At 45.1% G+C, this 18565-nt stretch overlaps 1 protein-coding gene and 1 pseudogene across 6 annotated transcripts in view; both read left to right on the plus strand.

Annotated features, from left to right (window-relative positions):
- med25 (mediator complex subunit 25) overlaps positions 1-18565 on the plus strand; it is a 34497-nt gene that overhangs the window by 585 nt on the left and 15347 nt on the right. For 2 of the 5 annotated variants that reach the window (XM_083648791.1, XM_083648794.1), the window contains exons 2-12: positions 7569-7718; positions 7812-7857; positions 7979-8103; positions 8213-8311; positions 11391-11511; positions 11862-12018; positions 14834-14941; positions 15930-16051; positions 16200-16275; positions 16681-16955; positions 18049-18150. In XM_083648791.1, the coding sequence (XP_083504917.1) occupies positions 7573-7718; positions 7812-7857; positions 7979-8103; positions 8213-8311; positions 11391-11511; positions 11862-12018; positions 14834-14941; positions 15930-16051; positions 16200-16275; positions 16681-16955; positions 18049-18150 (1377 nt within the window). In that variant the 5' untranslated portion in view covers positions 7569-7572. The remainder of the gene's footprint in view (positions 1-7568; positions 7719-7811; positions 7858-7978; positions 8104-8212; positions 8312-11390; positions 11512-11861; positions 12019-14833; positions 14942-15929; positions 16052-16199; positions 16276-16680; positions 16956-18048; positions 18151-18565) is intronic. The other 3 variants (XM_083648792.1, XM_083648793.1, XM_083648795.1) reach the window with 3 other exon arrangements.
- LOC310787363 (U4/U6 small nuclear ribonucleoprotein Prp31 pseudogene) lies at positions 1430-3286 on the plus strand (annotated as a pseudogene). Its single transcript has one exon. The product of its transcript is annotated as a U4/U6 small nuclear ribonucleoprotein Prp31 pseudogene (transcript).

The following is an 18565-nucleotide window of genomic DNA, read 5'->3' on the forward strand; positions in this document are numbered from 1 at the left end:
ATGTTGCCTGGCTCATTAACAAACATGCATAATCCCTACAACATGACCAACGTTTGTAAGTGGTTCTCGTTGCTAAGGGAGATGGTTTCTGTGGAAATAAGAGGAAGCAATTCTGAAGGTTGAAATTATATTGACATAGCGTTAAGTGCTGCTTTCTGTATTGATATGCTGAATTGAAGTTTGACTCAAAGTTAAAAATATATATATATATGTAAGCTATTTTTATGAAGGTGCTATGCGATGTCATTTATGTTTACGTTCTAGGCAGCACTGTAGGCTTTTATGTTGAAGGCCGGAAACGGAAGTGTGTGTTGTGGTTGTTGTGGGGAACTTGAGGATGGAAGAGTACGAGGAGGAGAGAACGGGAAGAGTGAATAATCAGCGTTGCCAGGTGTACGATAATTATCGTATTTGTACGATAATCTCGCCTTCTGTACGATGTACGATCGATAATGCCAAAATTCCCAGAAAGTACGATAATTTGATCATTTTGTGACACTTAGTTGTAATCAATATACTAATATGGATCCTATGTTTGTTTATACACAATACACGTCTTCTCACAACGTCTTTGCAGTCAATCATGCATTCCCCTAGGACAGGGGTTCCCAAACTTTTCCGTCCAAGTACCACTAAATACCAAACCAAATTTCCCAGGGACCACTTCCACTGCGTATACCAACCCCCCCCCCCTAAAATAAAATGAGCTGATGTAATCATGCAATAGCAGCAGAAAGGCTAAATGCCAATATAAGGCTACACTAGATGGTTCAAAACGGACACACACACACGCACACACCTGCCAACATTAGGCTGTGAAAAAGAGGACCCCTTCATCAGTGATGTCACTTTAGCAATTGTGATGTCATCAGTGATGTCACTTTAGCAATTGTGATGTCATCAGTGATGTCACTCGAGCAATTGTGATGTCATCAGTGATTCCATTCCAGCAATTGTGATGTCATCAGTGATGTCATAAATCAATTGTGATGTCATCAATGATGTCATAAATCATTCCTGGCTGAGGCTATATAAGTGGTGATTGGTGAAGCACGGCCAGAAAGCCATTAACAGAAGAAGAAGAAGGTGGAAGACGGCCACTGCTCGCGTACGATAATTTCCCTCCAAAAACGATAATTTTGACCCTCAGGTACGATAACTCAACATTTCCCACCTGGCAACACTGCGTCTCATGGTGAGAGTGTTCAAGTGGGAGTTGCTCCGTTTATTACTTTTTATATATCCAAGTCGAAGCGCAGCCTAACGCTCGGCTACACTGGTGGCAGCGGTGTTTCAAGGGAACGTCCCGAGGAGAGCCGAAGTATAACGCTAAGGAGGTTAGCTGTGCGTGCTAACTGCTACGGGGTCTATCTGAAACTAGCATACATAAGACGGGCTTTGTTTCTTTAGAAGACAGGAGTCTCAACTCTCGAGATGTCTTTGGCAGACGAGCTGCTGGCGGATCTGGAGGAGGCTGGCGATGAGGCGGAGGATGGTCTGTATCCAGGAGGAGAGGAGGGGGATAGCGATGGAGAGGATGCAGAGGGAAAGACAGAAGGAGGGCTGGAAGATATCCCAGAGGAGATGGAGGTGGACTACAGCCTAGCTGAAACTGTGACATCTATTGCCAAGCTCCGCAATAGCAAACAGTTTTCAGAGATCACGGACAAAATTTCAGTGTATGTTGGAAAGCAGCGCATGAACTCAGAAGTGTCCGGCCCGTTGGAGTCAGATCCAGAATACAGACTGATCGTAGCAGCCAATAATCTCACGGTGGAAATCGACAATGAACTCAATATCATTCACAAGTTTACCCGTGACAAGTACTCCAAGAGGTTCCCAGAGCTCGAGTCCCTGGTGCCAAATTCTCTAGATTACATCCGGACAGTCAAGGAACTGGGAAACAATCTGGACAAGTGCAAGAACAATGAGACTCTGCAGCAGATCCTAACCAATGCCACCATTATGGTTGTCAGTGTCACAGCCTCAACCACACAGGGGACAATGCTGGGTGAGGAGGAGCTGAAGCGCCTGGAGGAGGCATGTGACATGGCGCTGGAGCTAAACCAATCCAAACACAGGATATATGAATATGTAGAGTCAAGAATGTCATTCATTGCTCCAAATCTGTCCATCATTGTCGGAGCATCGACAGCTGCCAAAATTATGGGTATTGCTGGCGGCCTGACCAACCTGTCCAAGATGCCGGCCTGTAACCTCATGCTGCTGGGAGCCCAGAGGAGAACGCTGTCGGGTTTCAGCAGCACCTCCCTGCTGCCCCACACCGGCTTCATCTATCACTGTGATGTCGTGCAGTCGCTCCCCCCTGACCTAAGGAGGAAGGCGGCTCGTCTGGTGTCTGCGAAGTGCACTCTGGCTGCTCGAGTAGACAGCTTCCACGAGAGTGCAGTGGGCAAGGTTGGCTACGATCTGAAGGAAGAGATCGAGAGGAAGTTTGATAAATGGCAGGAACCTCCTCCAGTGAAGCAGGTGAAACCGCTGCCGGCCCCGCTGGACGGACAGAGGAAGAAGAGAGGGGGGAGGAGGTACCGTAAGATGAAGGAGCGTCTGGGGCTGACCGAGATCAGGAAACATGCCAACAGGATGACCTTTGCAGAGATTGAAGACGATGCGTACCAAGAGGACCTGGGCTTCAGTCTGGGCCAGCTGGGGAAGAGTGGCAGCGGGCGCGTCAGGCAGGCCCAGGTCAACGAGGCCACCAAGGCCCGGATCTCCAAGTCTCTCCAGAGAACTTTGCAGAAGCAGAGCATGACGTATGGAGGAAAGTCCACAGTTAGAGATCGGGAGAGATCAGGAACCAGCTCCAGTGTCGCTTTCACTCCTCTCCAGGGGCTGGAGATTGTGAACCCGCAGGATGCAGAGAAGAAGGTGGCTGAAGCCAACCAGAAATACTTCTCTAATATGGCAGAGTTCCTCAAGGTCAAGAAGGAGGAGAAGATGTGAACACACACACACACACACGGCGACCACAGCTCCTGTATCATATTTAGCTGCACTGCCAGATGCATTCAACATTGCATTGATTAGGGATGGGTACAGAACCCCGCTATGAAACGGGTCCTGGTCTAAATGATTAAATACTGAAATATTAATAACCTCTGACGTTATCGGTTCCGCTATCGGTACTGGTGTGTGTGCTGTGTGGGGCAGCATTCTCTCTCACACACATTCTGCAGCGCCGTCTTAGCATACACGCACACACACACACACAGTCAGAGAGAGAGATGGCGGAGAGATAGTTCAGTAAAATTGATGCAATGCACGTTGCCACAAGTGCGGCAAAGATTGCGTGCAAGGAAACTGTATAAAACAATCTGTATAAAGTGCATCACATACAGGTGGAGAAATGCCGTTTTCGTTAGGTCGTATGTCAGGTTTGCTAGCAGCTTCGTACAGCCCACACACAGAGTTAACTAAATTATATCAACATGGGTTAATGATTTAAAAGTAACTATTACCCAGCCGACTGTTTCACTATGGGTGCGTTCATAAATTCAATCTAAGGTGATCGGAGCATAATCTGAGCTGGCGTCTCATGGTGAGAGTGTTCAAGTGGGAGTTGCACCGTTTATTACTTTTATATATCCAAGTCTAAGCGCAGCCTAACGCTCGGCTACACTGGTGGCAGCGGTGTTTCAAGGGAACGTCCCGAGGAGAGCCGAAGTATAACGCTAAGGAGGTTAGCTGTGCATGCTAACTGCTACGGGGCTAGCTGCGTGTGCTGGCTGATAGGAGCACCACGTGCGATCATGGTGAGCGGCGGAGAGTGGCCGTCGGTGAACGGGATGAAAGAGGAGCTGGCGACGGTGATCGGCTCGGTGCTTGCGGGTGTGGAAGCCCGTTTGTCTTAGGAAGTGAGACGGCTATTGGATGCTACGCCTGCCTGGGCAGAGGGGCTGAGGCGGATGCTACGAGAAGTCATACAGCAGGTGGACTTGTTGAGTATGGAGGTGACGAAGCGTGGAGAACGGCCGGAGGAGCAGCAGGAGAGATGGTGTTGGACTTGCGGGGACCCTGGGCACATAGCGAGGTGGTGTCGCAGCGGTCCCGGGGGACAGACCAGGTGCGCGGAACAACGGTACTGGGGACGCCCGGGTGTCTGTTGGTCATGCGGTGCGTTTGGACATCTAGCCAGGGAGTGTCAAGAGGCTGTCTGGGACCGGAGGACAGCGGAAGAGGAGAGACGTGCAGGCGGCTGGCAGGTGAGACTCTGCTGGTCGTGTGGTAGGCCAGGTCATTTGGCCAGAGAGTGCACTGAGAGGATAGAGGACAGAGGAGAGACACAGGCTGGGGAGAATGTGAGCAGCCGGAGAGAGGTAATCTGCAACGCGGTGACAGTCGGGGGAGCGACGCTCGTGTCTCCAGGTGAGCGAGAGGGGTTGACGCCGGAGGAGCCGGCCCAACCTAGGTGCTCCACACACCCCACGGTTGCTGTGCAGAAAGCCGAGGTGGAGATGGATGCCGGTGGTGTTCGCCCTGCTGCCCTCAACACGCCGCCCCCTGGGGGAGGAAGACGAGAGGACGAGCGAGTGCAAGAGGCGGAGGAACAGGAGGAGTGTCCAGATGTGGACCTGACGGACGACAGAGTGACCATCAGGGATGTCGAGGTGACAGAGTGGAAGCGCAGACAGATGGAGGATGCGGATATCGGTCCGGTGTACGTGTGGGTAGCGGCTGGACGCCGGCCCCCTGTGGAGGAGATTCCCCTGTGTTCCGGTGCCATGAAGGGACTGTGGGAGATTTTTACCGACCTGCGTCTGGATGAAGATGGGCTGTTGGAGAGGACAGGGCACGGTAGAAGGGGGTTCCAGACGGTTGTACCCAGCTACCTGCGAGAATTAGCACTGAAGGGGGCGCACAAGGGCCCTGGATCCAGTCATTTTGGGCCCGAAGAGACACTCAGCCGCATCCGTGGACATTTCTACTGGAGCGGACACACGGGGGATGTGCTGAGCTACTGCAGTGCGTGTGATGTCTGTGGGACACAGAAGGGGGTGTGGGAGAATTTTTGGGGTTGAAAGGGAGTAGCGTGCTTCAGGTGGGACAGAAGCTGTAAAAGGGGGGATGGAAATGGTGGTGGTCGAAATGAAGGTAGAAAGAGAAAAGAAGTAATGAAAATAAATAATGTAAATGTTGGGGTTATTGTGGAATGGAAATGTGTGTAAAAAAAAAAAAAAGATTGTTGGTATGGAAATGCACTGTGAATGTTTGGAAATACTGATGCCTTTTCACGGGGGGGATGCAGTGTTATGGAGTGTGTTAATGTCCGTGTCTCTGGGGGATTGGAGTGATGGGGTGTTTAGTTAATGAGTTAAGAGTGTGTAATTTTGAGGGTGATGGAATGTGTTGGGTGCTTTATGTTACATTACAATGCCAGGTAGTTACACCGTGAATGGATGCTGAAACGAGGACGTTTCTTTTGGAGGAGGGGAGGTGTGTAAGCTATTTTTATGAAGGTGCTATGCGATGTCATTTATGTTTACGTTCTAGGCAGCACTGTAGGCTTTTATGTTGAAGGCCGGAAACGGAAGTGTGTGTTGTGGTTGTTGTGGGGAACTTGAGGATGGAAGAGTACGAGGAGGAGAGAACGGGAAGAGTGAATAAAGCTGGCGTCTCATGGTGAGAGTGTTCAAGTGGGAGTTGCTCCGTTTATTACTTTTTATATATCCAAGTCTAAGCGCAGCCTAACGCTCGGCTACATATATATATATATATATCAACATAGTTACTGTTGAGTAAGCGTGACGTCACGACACCGTAAATCCCCCGGAAGCGCAGAACGTTCATATCTCAAAAACGATATGACATCGCTTATATTTTGACATTCTGAGTGAGAGCAGAAGTAGTTCAAGAGTCTGAGGTATAATATATACATGTGCTGAGTGAGAGCAGAAGTAGTTCAAGAGTCTGATGTATAATATATGTTAAAGTTGTGTGAACTGTCGCAGTTTTTAAAATGTAAACAACAGCTATGGCTAGAGTGAGCACTCAAGGCTGGCTCCATAGGCTGGCTCCCATTGCCCTTTCCCCCCTGGAAACGCGGTTTGTTTACCAAAATGGTTTGTGTCACTGGGTGGCAATGGAACCCTATGGAGCGTGAGCTTGAGCGTCTGACTCTAGCCGGCTGACCCAGTTTACATTAAAAAAACCGACAGTTCACACAACTTTAACATGACATGCATACTAGTTAACTGCTGCAGGGTTCTGGGTGGCTGTGACATCACGCCGATTTGTCCTATAGGCCAGATTAAAACATAGAATGGAGAACTCCTGAGAGGAAGCTTTGAGCACAGTGTACTTTCCTGTGACCCCTCAGGTCACGAATGTTGTGTCTGTAATGCAAGGAATAATCAATAATTGATTGGATTTATATAGCGCCTTTCTAGACACTCAAAGCGCTTCACATATCAGAGGAGGAAGGGGGAGGGAACTCAACTCAACCACCATCCACCAAGGAAGCTTAATATCACCTAGCTACCTAACTAGATACTTGCTTAATTAGGTATCGCATTTTTATATAGGTTGCATCGCACCCGGCAGGTCACACTGGTGCTGTTTCCATTGAATAGACAGACCTTTTCTGACCAAGCTTGATCAAGTTGAATCCCAAAGCATTTGGTAATAAATTTGTATAAAACGGCATGGCTGATGGCTGTTTTCTCTAACGTTATACATGTACTTACTTTTATCCAGACAGGTCGAGGCTTCACAGGCTAACATTTCGTTAGCTGTTTTTTTAGGCTAACAAAAACGTTACATTATTCACTAACAAATTGGTACTTAAGTAATGACAGCTTATCATTTAATAATAAAGCACGGTTAAAACAAACTCAACTTACACTTGAAGGTCTGCCATGCTGCTATCCTCCTGGCTGTGTAGTCCTGCTTTGGGGCGGGCGGAGCGAGTTTTCTAAGGGGAATGCTTCCTAGTATCCATGATTTTCCTGACACCGTACGAACAACTGGCCGCACTAAAATGTAATGGTTTATTATGCTAATATGCTATTGACTATTCTAAAATAAAAATGAAAAAGTGATTTGATGTTTGTAAGGTTAGCAAACCAATCGGGTAGGACCGTAGCTGAGTACCAGCATAGCATAAAACTAGTGGTGGAGCTCTCTGAAGTTAGATTGCCCATGGATCATCCACGTTTTGTGTTATCAGAATAAAATGTTTCTTTGGACCAGAGACATTTCTTCTTATAGACTCTTCATTTCAAACTTTTATAGTTTCAAGTTAACGGTCATACGGTGCCTCAGATCAAAGTCTGGCGGTACTCCAACCCAAACCCCACGGAGTCCAGGTATGAAGGCTAGGCCTTTTTAAATTCACCACATTACCTAATATTTCAATTGTCCTTTGTCTTATCATTCTTGGCATATGAGAGATGTGGCACTTAGCAAGTTAGCAGGTTTGTTATCTACAGATGAAAGCTCTGAGCAGCATGGCTATTGACTTGAAAGTGACGTTGCACACCTTTTTACCTGTAGGGCTGAAATATATGCCACTTTTAAATGGTCTAAATTTCTCCCTTCTTTATGTCCAGACTAATGGTGGCGGGTTCGTCACTCATGGAGCCCTCCACCAAGCCTGGAGCCAACCAGGTGGCAGATGTGGTGTTTGTCATTGAAGGGACAGCAAATCTTGGACCCTACTTTGAATCTCTGCGAAAAAATTACATACTTCCTGCTATTGAGTAAGTGCATCAGAAAGCCTCTCCTTTGTTAAAGCCAGGTACGCCTTCCATTCAGTCCCAACTGAATGCCTGTTTGTTTTTCACCTACCACAGATACTTTAATGGGGGGCCTCCAGCAGAAACAGATTTTGGCGGAGATGTGAGTTCCCCCTCCCATTTTCTCTTCAAAGTTTTATACTCCCTGTCTGTGGTTTCTGTGGGCAGACATTAAGAAAAGCTTTTATTTGCTCATAAAATGCCTTCCCCCTCTGTCCTTCCAGTATGGCGGTACACAATACGGTCTGGTGGTGTTCAACACAGTGGACTGTGCTCCTGAATCGTACGTCCAGTGCCATGCGCCAACCAGCTCTGCCTTCGAGTTTGTCTCTTGGATCGACAGCATCCAGTATGTAGTTCAAAATGACACAGTTGATGATGACTGTTGTATCATAACAGGGATATATACCTAGAGGACATGAATATGTGAATATTAACGATACTCTTTGTCAACACAGGTTCATGGGAGGTGGAGCAGAGAGCTGCAGTCTGATTGCAGAGGGACTCTCCGTGGCCTTGCAGCTCTTTGACGACTTTAAGAAGATGAGGGAGCAAATGTAAGGCGGTCTTGTTTCATGCCATACTGCTTAAAGATTTGTAGGCCGCGCAACCACATTGTGAAAGGACCCACCAAAGCTTGTTAGTCAAAAAGTAATCCGGCCATTAATCAGCCCTACTTACCTACGGTAATTAAAAAAAATCTGGCTCCGTCAGGTCACCCGCAGGGGGGCTCTTTAGCGCGATCGCACCTAAAGTGGCATAGCTGTGGCCAAACACAATACTGCTCAGTGCTCACACACTAGGGCTGGGTATTGGTTCAAATTTCAAGAATCGATTCGATTCCGATTCACAAGGTTCCGAATCGATTAATCCCGATTCGATCCGATCCGATTCGATTAATTTCAATATCGATTTGGTTAGTGATACCATAGACATGTTTTTTTAGCTGTAACCTGAATTACATGACTGTCCAGTTATGTAACACAGGGGTTCCCAACCTTTTTTGCACCAAGGACCAGTAGATACATGGGGAAAAAAGTTGCGGACCGGTTGTCAATTTTAATGGTTTTAGTTACACATATATTTACCCACCAGGTGGTGACAAAGGGTAAATAGCCTTTTCATCTGTCAATAAAGACACTTTCACAATTATGCACAGTGATTTGATTTCAGCCTATATAATTTCTAAAAGTAGATATTAATGATCAAACATTTCCATTTATTTAGCCTACAGTATTTATGTTTTTGTTTCAACTACAAACGTAAATAAACGTCAACTTGAAACTATGTTTCAACTACCACACACGGCCTATAATATTATAGCCTATGTTTATTATTATTATTATTATTATTATTATTATTATTATTTATTTATTTTAATTTAAAAAATCTGTCTTTGGACATATGAATCGATATCAAAGGATTAAAATAAAAATAGATTAAAAATCGGAGAATCGATTTTTTTAACCCAGCCCTATCACCCACACACACCCACACACACACACACACACACACGCGCAGACACTTTGCATTAATATTATACTAGCGGAATACCTGTCCCTGTGTGACTGGCCATTTAGTCAGGCCTCACTCACAGAGTTGGCATGTAGCCTCTCCTCTCTCTCCCTAGAGGGTTTTCATACTGCAACTCACTCACTCACTCACTCACTCACTCACTCCCCTGGCTGATTTCAGCTGTGCTCCTCCATTCAGGTGTCTTCCATCAGTAACTAACAAATAGAGCTCTCCATGGTGCTGAACCTGTGTTGTCTCATATTGGCCACCAATTAGCCATTTCTGCCCATTTAGTCGACCCCAATTACCTAATTCAAAAATCCAGCTCCGTTAGTTCACCCACAGGGGTGCTTTTTACACTTGCTAAAAAAATTCAGCGCACTCGCAGCCTCGCACATAAAATGGCATAGCTGTGGCAATTTCTGCTCTCTCTCTCTCACACACACACATACACACACTTTGCATTCTTATTATAGGATTAATTTACACCCCCAAAATTGGCGGCTGTGTCCTCTCTTTTTCTTAAAAAATCAGTATAACTCAATTGTCTCACTTGAACAGTGTAACCAAACAGCATTGATCTACAATGTTCCTGTCATCCTTTTGCTTGATAGGCTCATAGTGGCAGCTAAGAAAATGCATGCACATCCAAGCCAAAAAGGGCAGGTGCTGAGCCCAAAGTGAACAGACCATGAACAAATGAATAAAACCGCTCACAAACTGCAGGGTTTCCAATGTTCAGTTCTTTCTTGCACAATCTCAGTCTTCTACACTGCCAGCAATATAGGCTAATTTACAGGGCTAACAGGCTAGCGCACTAGCCTAATCTCAAACAAGCTCCACTGCATCTTCTAAGTTGAAATAGTGGCACAGTAACTTTGCTAGAGCTACAGTATACTGTAATAGCAGTATTTAACTATTTCTCCAGTGTGATATCAACCGTGTGACACAGGCTGACTGAGCAGTGTCTGAGCACAGCGTGTTGGTGAACAAGTGAAAACCTTTAAGTCCATGTCGCAGTGGTGTGGCCATTCAGCTTTATGGCAGCATGCCCGCTCCCACCTCCCACGTCCCCCTAGCCACTCCCCCTCCCCACCCCTCGAATCCCGACTCTCTACCACCTTTCTATCCCTAGCTACGGCCCCGGTGAGGTTTGGACCAGACACACACTGCTCTTCATCAGACAAAAGTGACAGAGAGCATAACGCCATCTTAAATACACACTTGAATGATGCAGTCACATGATAGAGTAGCATAAAAACAGATGTGACATAGGCAACATGTAATGCATAAAATAATTATACAAGAATACAGTATGTGTGACAGAGATATATTTTCTACGCATTACATGCTGCCCATATCACACTCGTTTGAGGGTATCAGGTGACTGTATCATGTGTGTACTGTATTTAAGATGGCACTGTGCTCTGTCACTGTTGTCTGATGAGGAGCAGTGTGACACTGGGGTTTGTGACCCCCCTCCTGCCGCTGCCCAACCAAACGATGACGTCCTAGTACAGTTTATAATTATACAGTATATCTTTATATACAATACTTAAATTGGTATGGGAGATTTAATCATCACGGGAATAAAATCATTTTCTTTTCTTTTTTTGGACAATCATCCCGCGACCCCCCCAAATAATCTCGCGACCCCCTGGGGGGTCCCGACCCCCAGGTTGAGAACCACTGCACTAAATAACTGAACACTGGAGCCCTGGCAGTGTGCGAGCGCTTTGATTCATTTTCTCATAATAATGGCGCCACTTCCACCTGGACAAAGTCAACTTTTATTGCATTTTGTTTCATCAAAGCCAGCTTAGTGTGAGAAGTTGATGATCTATGAATGGCGAGAGAAAACAAATGAACAGATGTGCAGAGTGTGTAGTCAAAGAAAAGGAGATTGGAGGGTTGCAGTCTGCAGTGGGGCAAACGCTTCTGAGAGCACTGAAAAGCCCAACTCTCACACTCTGCTGCAGCCTGGACCTGACTGGCAAGGCAGCATTGGCACAAGCTGCATAGCCCACATTAAGGCCACTAGGTTGCCCTTACACGTACTGATGATGACACATTATATGTATTGGACATCCAGGCATATCTTTGTCTCTCTGCCTTTGCCAGAGGTCAAACCCACAAGGTGTGTGTGCTGCTGTGTAACTCTCCCCCGTACCTGCTCCCTGCTGTGGAGAGTGTCAGCTACACCGGCTGCACAGCAGACAACTTGGTCAAGATCATCAGAGATGTGAGTAATGTAACGTTGGTTTATTGTTGTTTCTCTTCTGTGCTAGGGATAAGTGCTGTGAAAATTGGATACCAGGAATGACCCCCCCCCCCCCCCCCCCCCCTTTTTTCCCCCCCACTCAAATTCACTGCAATATTTCTTGGCTATCTACTTACAGCCAGGCATCAACACACATTATGGAGGCAAGCAAATGAGGAAATTTGAAAATTGATTGTTGTTGTCAAGAGTAATTCTTTGAAGGGGTAGTATGATTTGATTTAGGTTGGTAAACAGCCCGAAGAGAAATGTACTTCATCGAAGCACTGCCACTCGCAGATGATGCGCTAATTAAATTCTGTCATATTTCTTAGAGAGGAATCCACTTCTCTGTGGTGGCTCCTCGCAAACTGCCGGCTCTAAGAACTCTGTATGAGCGGGCATCCCCAGTAGGGGGGGCAGGTGAACCCCATCCAGACTACAGCCAAGACCCCTTCCACATGGTCCTGGTCAGAGGCATCGCACTTCCTGGTGAGGAACATGACATAACAGCAGTTTATATCTGGGCCAATGGGCACATTATCCTTGCGTAAAATGTTGAGTGAGGATATTTTTAACAGTATTTATTGTGTGATGAACATAATGTTTTTGGCATTCTGGCCTTGATCAGTGTCTGTAGATGAGAGATCCACTTCTGTCTTAAATAGGGTTTTTGTGGGTCACAGGTGAAACAATTCAGTTAAAAAAAATGTTTTGACAGTGTGCATATGAAAAATAGAGTAAATACACATCCATTGCATTTTCAGTCCACACCAAAAGTCAATAGATGATATAAACTAGTTGGACAAAAGACTTTTGCAGTTGTCCACCTTCTCCTTGATAACAAGGACTAAATACACTTTTTTGCCCATCTGCCAAGGACTGGTGAATGAAAATAACTTGCCTGCCAAGAATATCTTTTACCAGCAAAACAAATGAATATGTATGAAATATATTTCCTTACTCGTCTTCAATGCTTTGCTATCAGTCCTTGGACCATCCAGGCAACAGATAAAGGGGCAATTGTTATTCACAGTGGGGCGCCTGGGCCTGACATAGTTCAAGACAGTCAATTGCAAAAGGCACCCAGCTGGTGTTGCTTGTATATTTTACAACAACAATCCTTATTTCAGCAGCTATGCATGGTGTAAACACAAAACAAAATGATAAATCATATCATACAAATCCTCAACCTGCTTGTGTTTTGTCTGCTCGATATGGATTTACCCATAATCAATAATTACCTGCTTCTCATGGCCGATATAAGATAACCCATAATTTCACATTTTTGTATTTTAAAAATAACTTAATGAACTGCAGTTTAAGCCAACATGTGGTTAAAAAAGACTAGGATGTAGTGAGCAAAGATGGATGATTTAATATTCCATAGCTCTCTGACCTAACCAAATCTAACTGACATCGCTATTATAAACGCAACCAAAACAAAGAACAGTTCTGATTCTTCAAATGTTCATTTACTTTTTCTAGTAAAGTACATAAAAAAAGACTTCACAAACATACTTTGGCTTTTATAGAGCATTTTGCCGAAGAATTCAAATTAAATTATTTGACATAATCTGTCAAATCAGACATGTCAATGTATTAAAATACAGGTTATTAGTAGTAAAGTGTATCACTCAATACAAAAATAATATAATATAATAAAGGATTTCTTTATAAGGAAACGAAAGCTGAACACACAATGTCAAAAGGCATATAACTGTCCCCTCTCATTTTATGCTTAAGGTATCCAAAGCTGTTTTAATTCATTTCTCATTTAATTTCTATAGCACTTTTCAATGACCCAAAGACACTAACAATAAGAGTTCACAAAGAGACAAGCAACAAAAGCATATAACATATAGCAGCTAAACTACAGCTAAACAGGGATACATGGAAACACAGAAGGAGGGGGAGGAGGGAGCGTGTGGGAGGGACGGGCCAAGCAGATGAGGGGAGGGGAGAGAGGGAGCAGGCAGGGGAGGGGAGGGGAGGTTGTATGCTTGGGAGAACAGATAGTTTTTTAATCGGGACTTGAGTGAGGTGACAGACTGGGGGAGGGAGTTCTAGAGACAGCGTGCTGCTCTGGAGAATGCACAATCGCTAAAACTTTGAATTGATGATGTGATGATGAGTTTGGATGGTGGAATGGTCGGTGAGGGGAACAGTAGATGAAGATTGGAGAGGGTTCGGGTGGGTCGATAGGGGAGGAGGAGGTCAGCCAGGTAGGGGAGGGCGGCAGTTTGTGAAGGGCTTTGAAGGCGAGGAGGAGTAGTTTGAAGTTGATGCGTTGTTTGATGGGGACTCGGTGAAGAGACTGGAGGACAGGTATGATGTGGTGCCACGACCATGTTTGTGAGCAGACGGGCGGCTGAGTTTTGAACCATCTGGAGTCTATGGAGGGAGCAGCAGCTGATGCCAGTGAGGAGGGAGTGGCATTAGTCTAGGCGGGAAGAGATTAAGGCATTTCCTTGCAAACAACTCGTTTTGTATAGATATTATTATCGGAATGATACAGTACATCATATCCATTATCGTCCGCTAATTTATCGCCCCGTAATCTATTGTGCATCTCTACTCTGTTCAGTATCTCAGCCAATAGAAGAACGCTGGTTACACCTGTTTCAGCCAGCAGGTTCAAGTGGGCTCTTACAAGTGGACCCATACACAGGTTTAGATGCTACTACCACTTTGTGTAACAGACAGCCAATCAGGAGCTTGTATGATACGGAGGCATTGTTTTGCTTTAATTTGATTGGCTCATGGTCAGAGAGCATGGTCAGAGAGCATCTGGTGTCCAGCAAAAACAAACTCTGAGAACAGGCAAAGACCAAAGACTCTGTAACCAAGTTATTAAAATGTTTGTCTTGAAAAGTTACTGCCTGGCCAGTGTGGTGGGTGACCTTTACTGATTTATACACACCAACGACTACTTTGACCAGCATTTGGTCTTTGGCGGGCGTTAACTTAGCCTGCCCTCAGGCGATGAGCTGTTCATAAAACAAATAACACGTGTCGAAAAATAATCTTTTTAACCAACATGTATTTGCGCACAAAACACATTTGTATATTATAGGAAAACTGCTAAGTTGCGTTCCTCATTCAGACACAGATGATGGCCGGATGAGCGAGTATTTACTCTGTTATATAGATAAATATATCCTTATTGTTAAGTGCGACTCCGTTCTTCTGAATGTGCATGACCTAACACACAAACACAAAGCTGCTTTCCACCAGTGATCAACTGCTATACTTGCTATTCAGACATCATTTGCTGAGCGGGCTGTTTTCTCTCCGTTTCCACCAGTCTCTTCAGGTGGAGGCCCGGGGCCGCTCAAGCCTGTCCTCCCCCCCTCAGCCCCGGCCTGTCAACCAGCAGGTTCAAGTGGGCTTTTACAAGTGGACTCATACACAAGTTTAGATGCTACTACCACTTTGTGTAACAAGCAGCCAATCAGGAGCTTGTATGATATGGAGGCATTGTTTTCCTTTAATTTGATTGGCTCATGGTGAGAGAGCATGTATGGTGGCCAGCAAGGACAAACTCTGAGAACAGGCAAAGACCAAAGACTCTGTAACCAAGTTATTAAAATGTTTGTCTTGAAACGTTACTGCCTAGCCAGTGTGGTGGGTGACTTTTACTGATTTATACACACCAACGACTACTTTGACCAGCATTTGGTCTTTGGCGGGCGTTAACTTAGCCTGCCCTCAGGCGATGAGCTGTTCATAAAACAAATAACACATGTCGAAAAATAATCTTTTTAAAGGGATACTCCACTTTTTCTGGAGTTTAGCTCATTTGCCACATCCCCCCCACATAATCAAGATACACCATGCCTTACCGGCACTGTCCACTCAGTTTACAGTGAACTACAGTCGTGAGGTTAGTTAGTATCGCCATAGAATGGAGGGTAATGGTACAGCTGTTAAAAATCTGCCAAAACACACATCTCACGGCGCCAAAATACATGTTGTGCTTTGGGTACTCACCACACGATGAAATATTCATCCAAAATGCACATAATTTGTCTTTTTGGAAGGAAAAGAGGTCGGCGGCCATGTTTGGAAAGTAGTGCCGGCTACCTCTTTTCCTTCCAAAAAACACAGCGGAACTGGAAACGAGTGGAGTATACCTTTAACCAACATGTATTTGCAGACAAAACACATTTGAAAACTGCTAAGTTGCGTTCCTCATTCAGACACAGATGATGGCCAGAGGAGCGAGTATTTTCTCTGTCATATAGTTAAGTATATCCTTATTGTTAAGTGCGACTCCATTCTTCTGAATGTGCATGACCTAACACACAAACACAAAGCTGCTTTCCACCAGTGATCAACTGCTATACTTGCTATTCAGACATCATTTGCTGAGCAGGCTGTTTTCTCTCCATTTCCACCAGTCTCTTCAGGTGGAGTCCCGGGGCCGCTCAAGCCTGTCCTCCCCCCTCAGCCCCTGCCTGTCAGCCAGCCTCTTGGTGTACCCTCACAAGCCCCTCCACCCAGCACGGCCCACGCTTATCAGGTAAGGACGAAGCAGCTGCACAGCGTACGGCTGCCCAGAAACTAATTCCTATTGTCTGCTTCTGGCCCGCGTTCAGACAGTAGTGTTTATGTTCCTTGGCTAAAACGTTCTACCCAGCATTGTCTTCCTTTAATCTGCCTCTTGCCAGAATACACCCTCGATGACGGCTGCTCAGGCGGCGGCACAGATGGCCGTGGAGGCAGCCAACAACCAGAAGAGTCGCTGTGAGTAGCAGGCCTGCACTGCGTGGGCCTTTCTCACCATCACTTAGTTGGTGTGTCTGTGTGTTTTACAGTCAAGTCTATCCTCACTTCGTCTGGAAACAGGCTTTCAAAAGATGGCATCACTGTATTTAACGTTTACTTTTTATGAGGTGTGTATGACACTCTTGTCCTTAAGTGCAATGGTCAGAGCCACAGCGGCCTTATATTGCTCCCGTGACCATAGAATGATCATGTAAGAATCGAGTGCAAGGAAAAGAAATAGAATAAGATCTAAGGAGATAGATTTTTTTTATATGATGGCTGACATGATGGCCAACCATATTGGTTGGTTGCCTTGTAGCTTTCTCCATCTTCTTCACTTTGAGAATCCCCCTCTTTCTCTTCTGTTTCCTCTCCCTCCTCCAGTCCCACCAATGGTCAATCCAGGGCCTCCGTTCAGCGGGCAGCCGACCCTGCCCTCGGTCGCTGGGGTGAAGCTGGCCCCGTCCGGCCAGCCCAGCCTATCAACGGTCACCACGACAACACCTCCCATGATGCCCCAGCAACAAGTCCCTCCCAATCAGCAGCAGCAGCAGGTTCCGCCCCCGGGACAACCTGCACCCAATCAGCAGCAACAGGCACCACCTCAACAGCAGCAAACAGCAAATCCACAGGCGGTGTCTTCAGCACAACCTGGCATGGTAAATAATAATATATACCTGCAAGCGGTCATGACGTGGAAAAAAACAATCTGTTTGCGTGTCTTGGTTGCAGAGTTCATTTGTATTTCACAGCCAAATGGTTAGCAGCATCAACATTCTGTGGAATAACTTTAATATAAGACGTCTACATGTGCTGTGTGCAGAAGTTTGCTGGAGGTTGAATCGGCTTTGTGAGAGAAATGAAGTGTTTCCAACAGGTTGAGAATTTACTTGTAGTGGTGGTTGTTGAGTGATGTTATCATTTCAATAGGATTGATTACTTTTCCTTACCTACATTGCGCCCAGTGGAATCCAACTGGTGAAGAGCAATATGCCAGGCTCTGCACTGCACTGTTAACTCTCAATCTGCACACACATCTACCATTAAAAAGTGTCAAAGTTGCGGTTTACAAATACTGCTACAAACACATGCCAGTTTGGTATAAAGTAAAAAAAGGTTAAAAACATGAAAATCATGTTTGAGTGACATGAAATTTGGTGCACATATCCAGATAGTCTTGCTCTACAAACTTACCTCCAGGATCATCAATGTAACACTATGCCATGAGTTTCTTGAAAAGCTGTTTTCCCCCTGAGCTGAGACTAGAGCTGACTTTGCGGACTCACATTGTTTTTCTCAAATTCAATATCAAAATGAATTTTAAATGTTAGTATTACTATTTGATCAAAACCAGACAATGTTCTCTTTTCTGTAGAAAATCATCAGACAGTCACTGTTTTTTCTGTTCTTTTCTATCTTTCTTTCTTTCTTTCTTTCTTTCTTTCTTTCTTTCTTTCTTTCTTGTAACAGTAGACAGTGGTGAATGATCTGTAATACTGAATTGTCCTTGGGCAGAGGAATTAACATATTTTGAGAGCTCAAATTTAATGGTGTTCCAGTTAAATCAAATCAAATCTACATAACAAAATCCTCGTGTTTGTGCTTATGTTATATCATTTATCAGTCTATGCACCTTTTTCCCCTTTGTATTGAATTACACCTCCATTTCTGAGTAGCAAAGTGATTCTATTTGATTTGATTCTACTCCTAAACTGTGGCAGTAGACTACATATGTCATCTCCTCCTTGGCAGCCTGGTGTGGCTGGAGCTCAGGGTAACGCCAATGCAATTGGACAGCAGCAAGGAGTGGCCAATAAGATTGTAGCATGGAGTGGCGTTCTGGAGTGGCAAGAGGCAAGTAAACATTTATTTATTTATAGATTATTTGTTTTGCCATTTTTGCCTTTATTTATTTGACAGTTCAAAGTAGAGAGAGACAGGAAGGTCTAGGTGAAGAAGAGGACGCAACAAAGGTCCTGGGTGGGATTCGAACTCACGACATGGGGTTTACATGGGACGTGCCTTACACCACTGAAGTTCCAGGATGCCCGCAAGTAAATGTTTTCATGAAATATGAAGAGTTTGGTTCCTAATGGACTCCTACTCTGACAGAATGATTGGTTACATGAAAGTAAAGTGTATACTGTGGTATTATTAAACTGGCCTAAAGATCTTTGATTGCAGCATACTTACTGTATGTTTTTGATAATGGAATAAATAACACAGCTTATTCCATTATCAAAAACATTTATGTACAAGTATGCTGCCC

This window comes from Poromitra crassiceps (genome assembly GCF_964638095.1).
Source record: "Poromitra crassiceps genome assembly, chromosome: 13".
Taxonomy (NCBI): Eukaryota; Metazoa; Chordata; class Actinopteri; order Beryciformes; family Melamphaidae; genus Poromitra; species Poromitra crassiceps.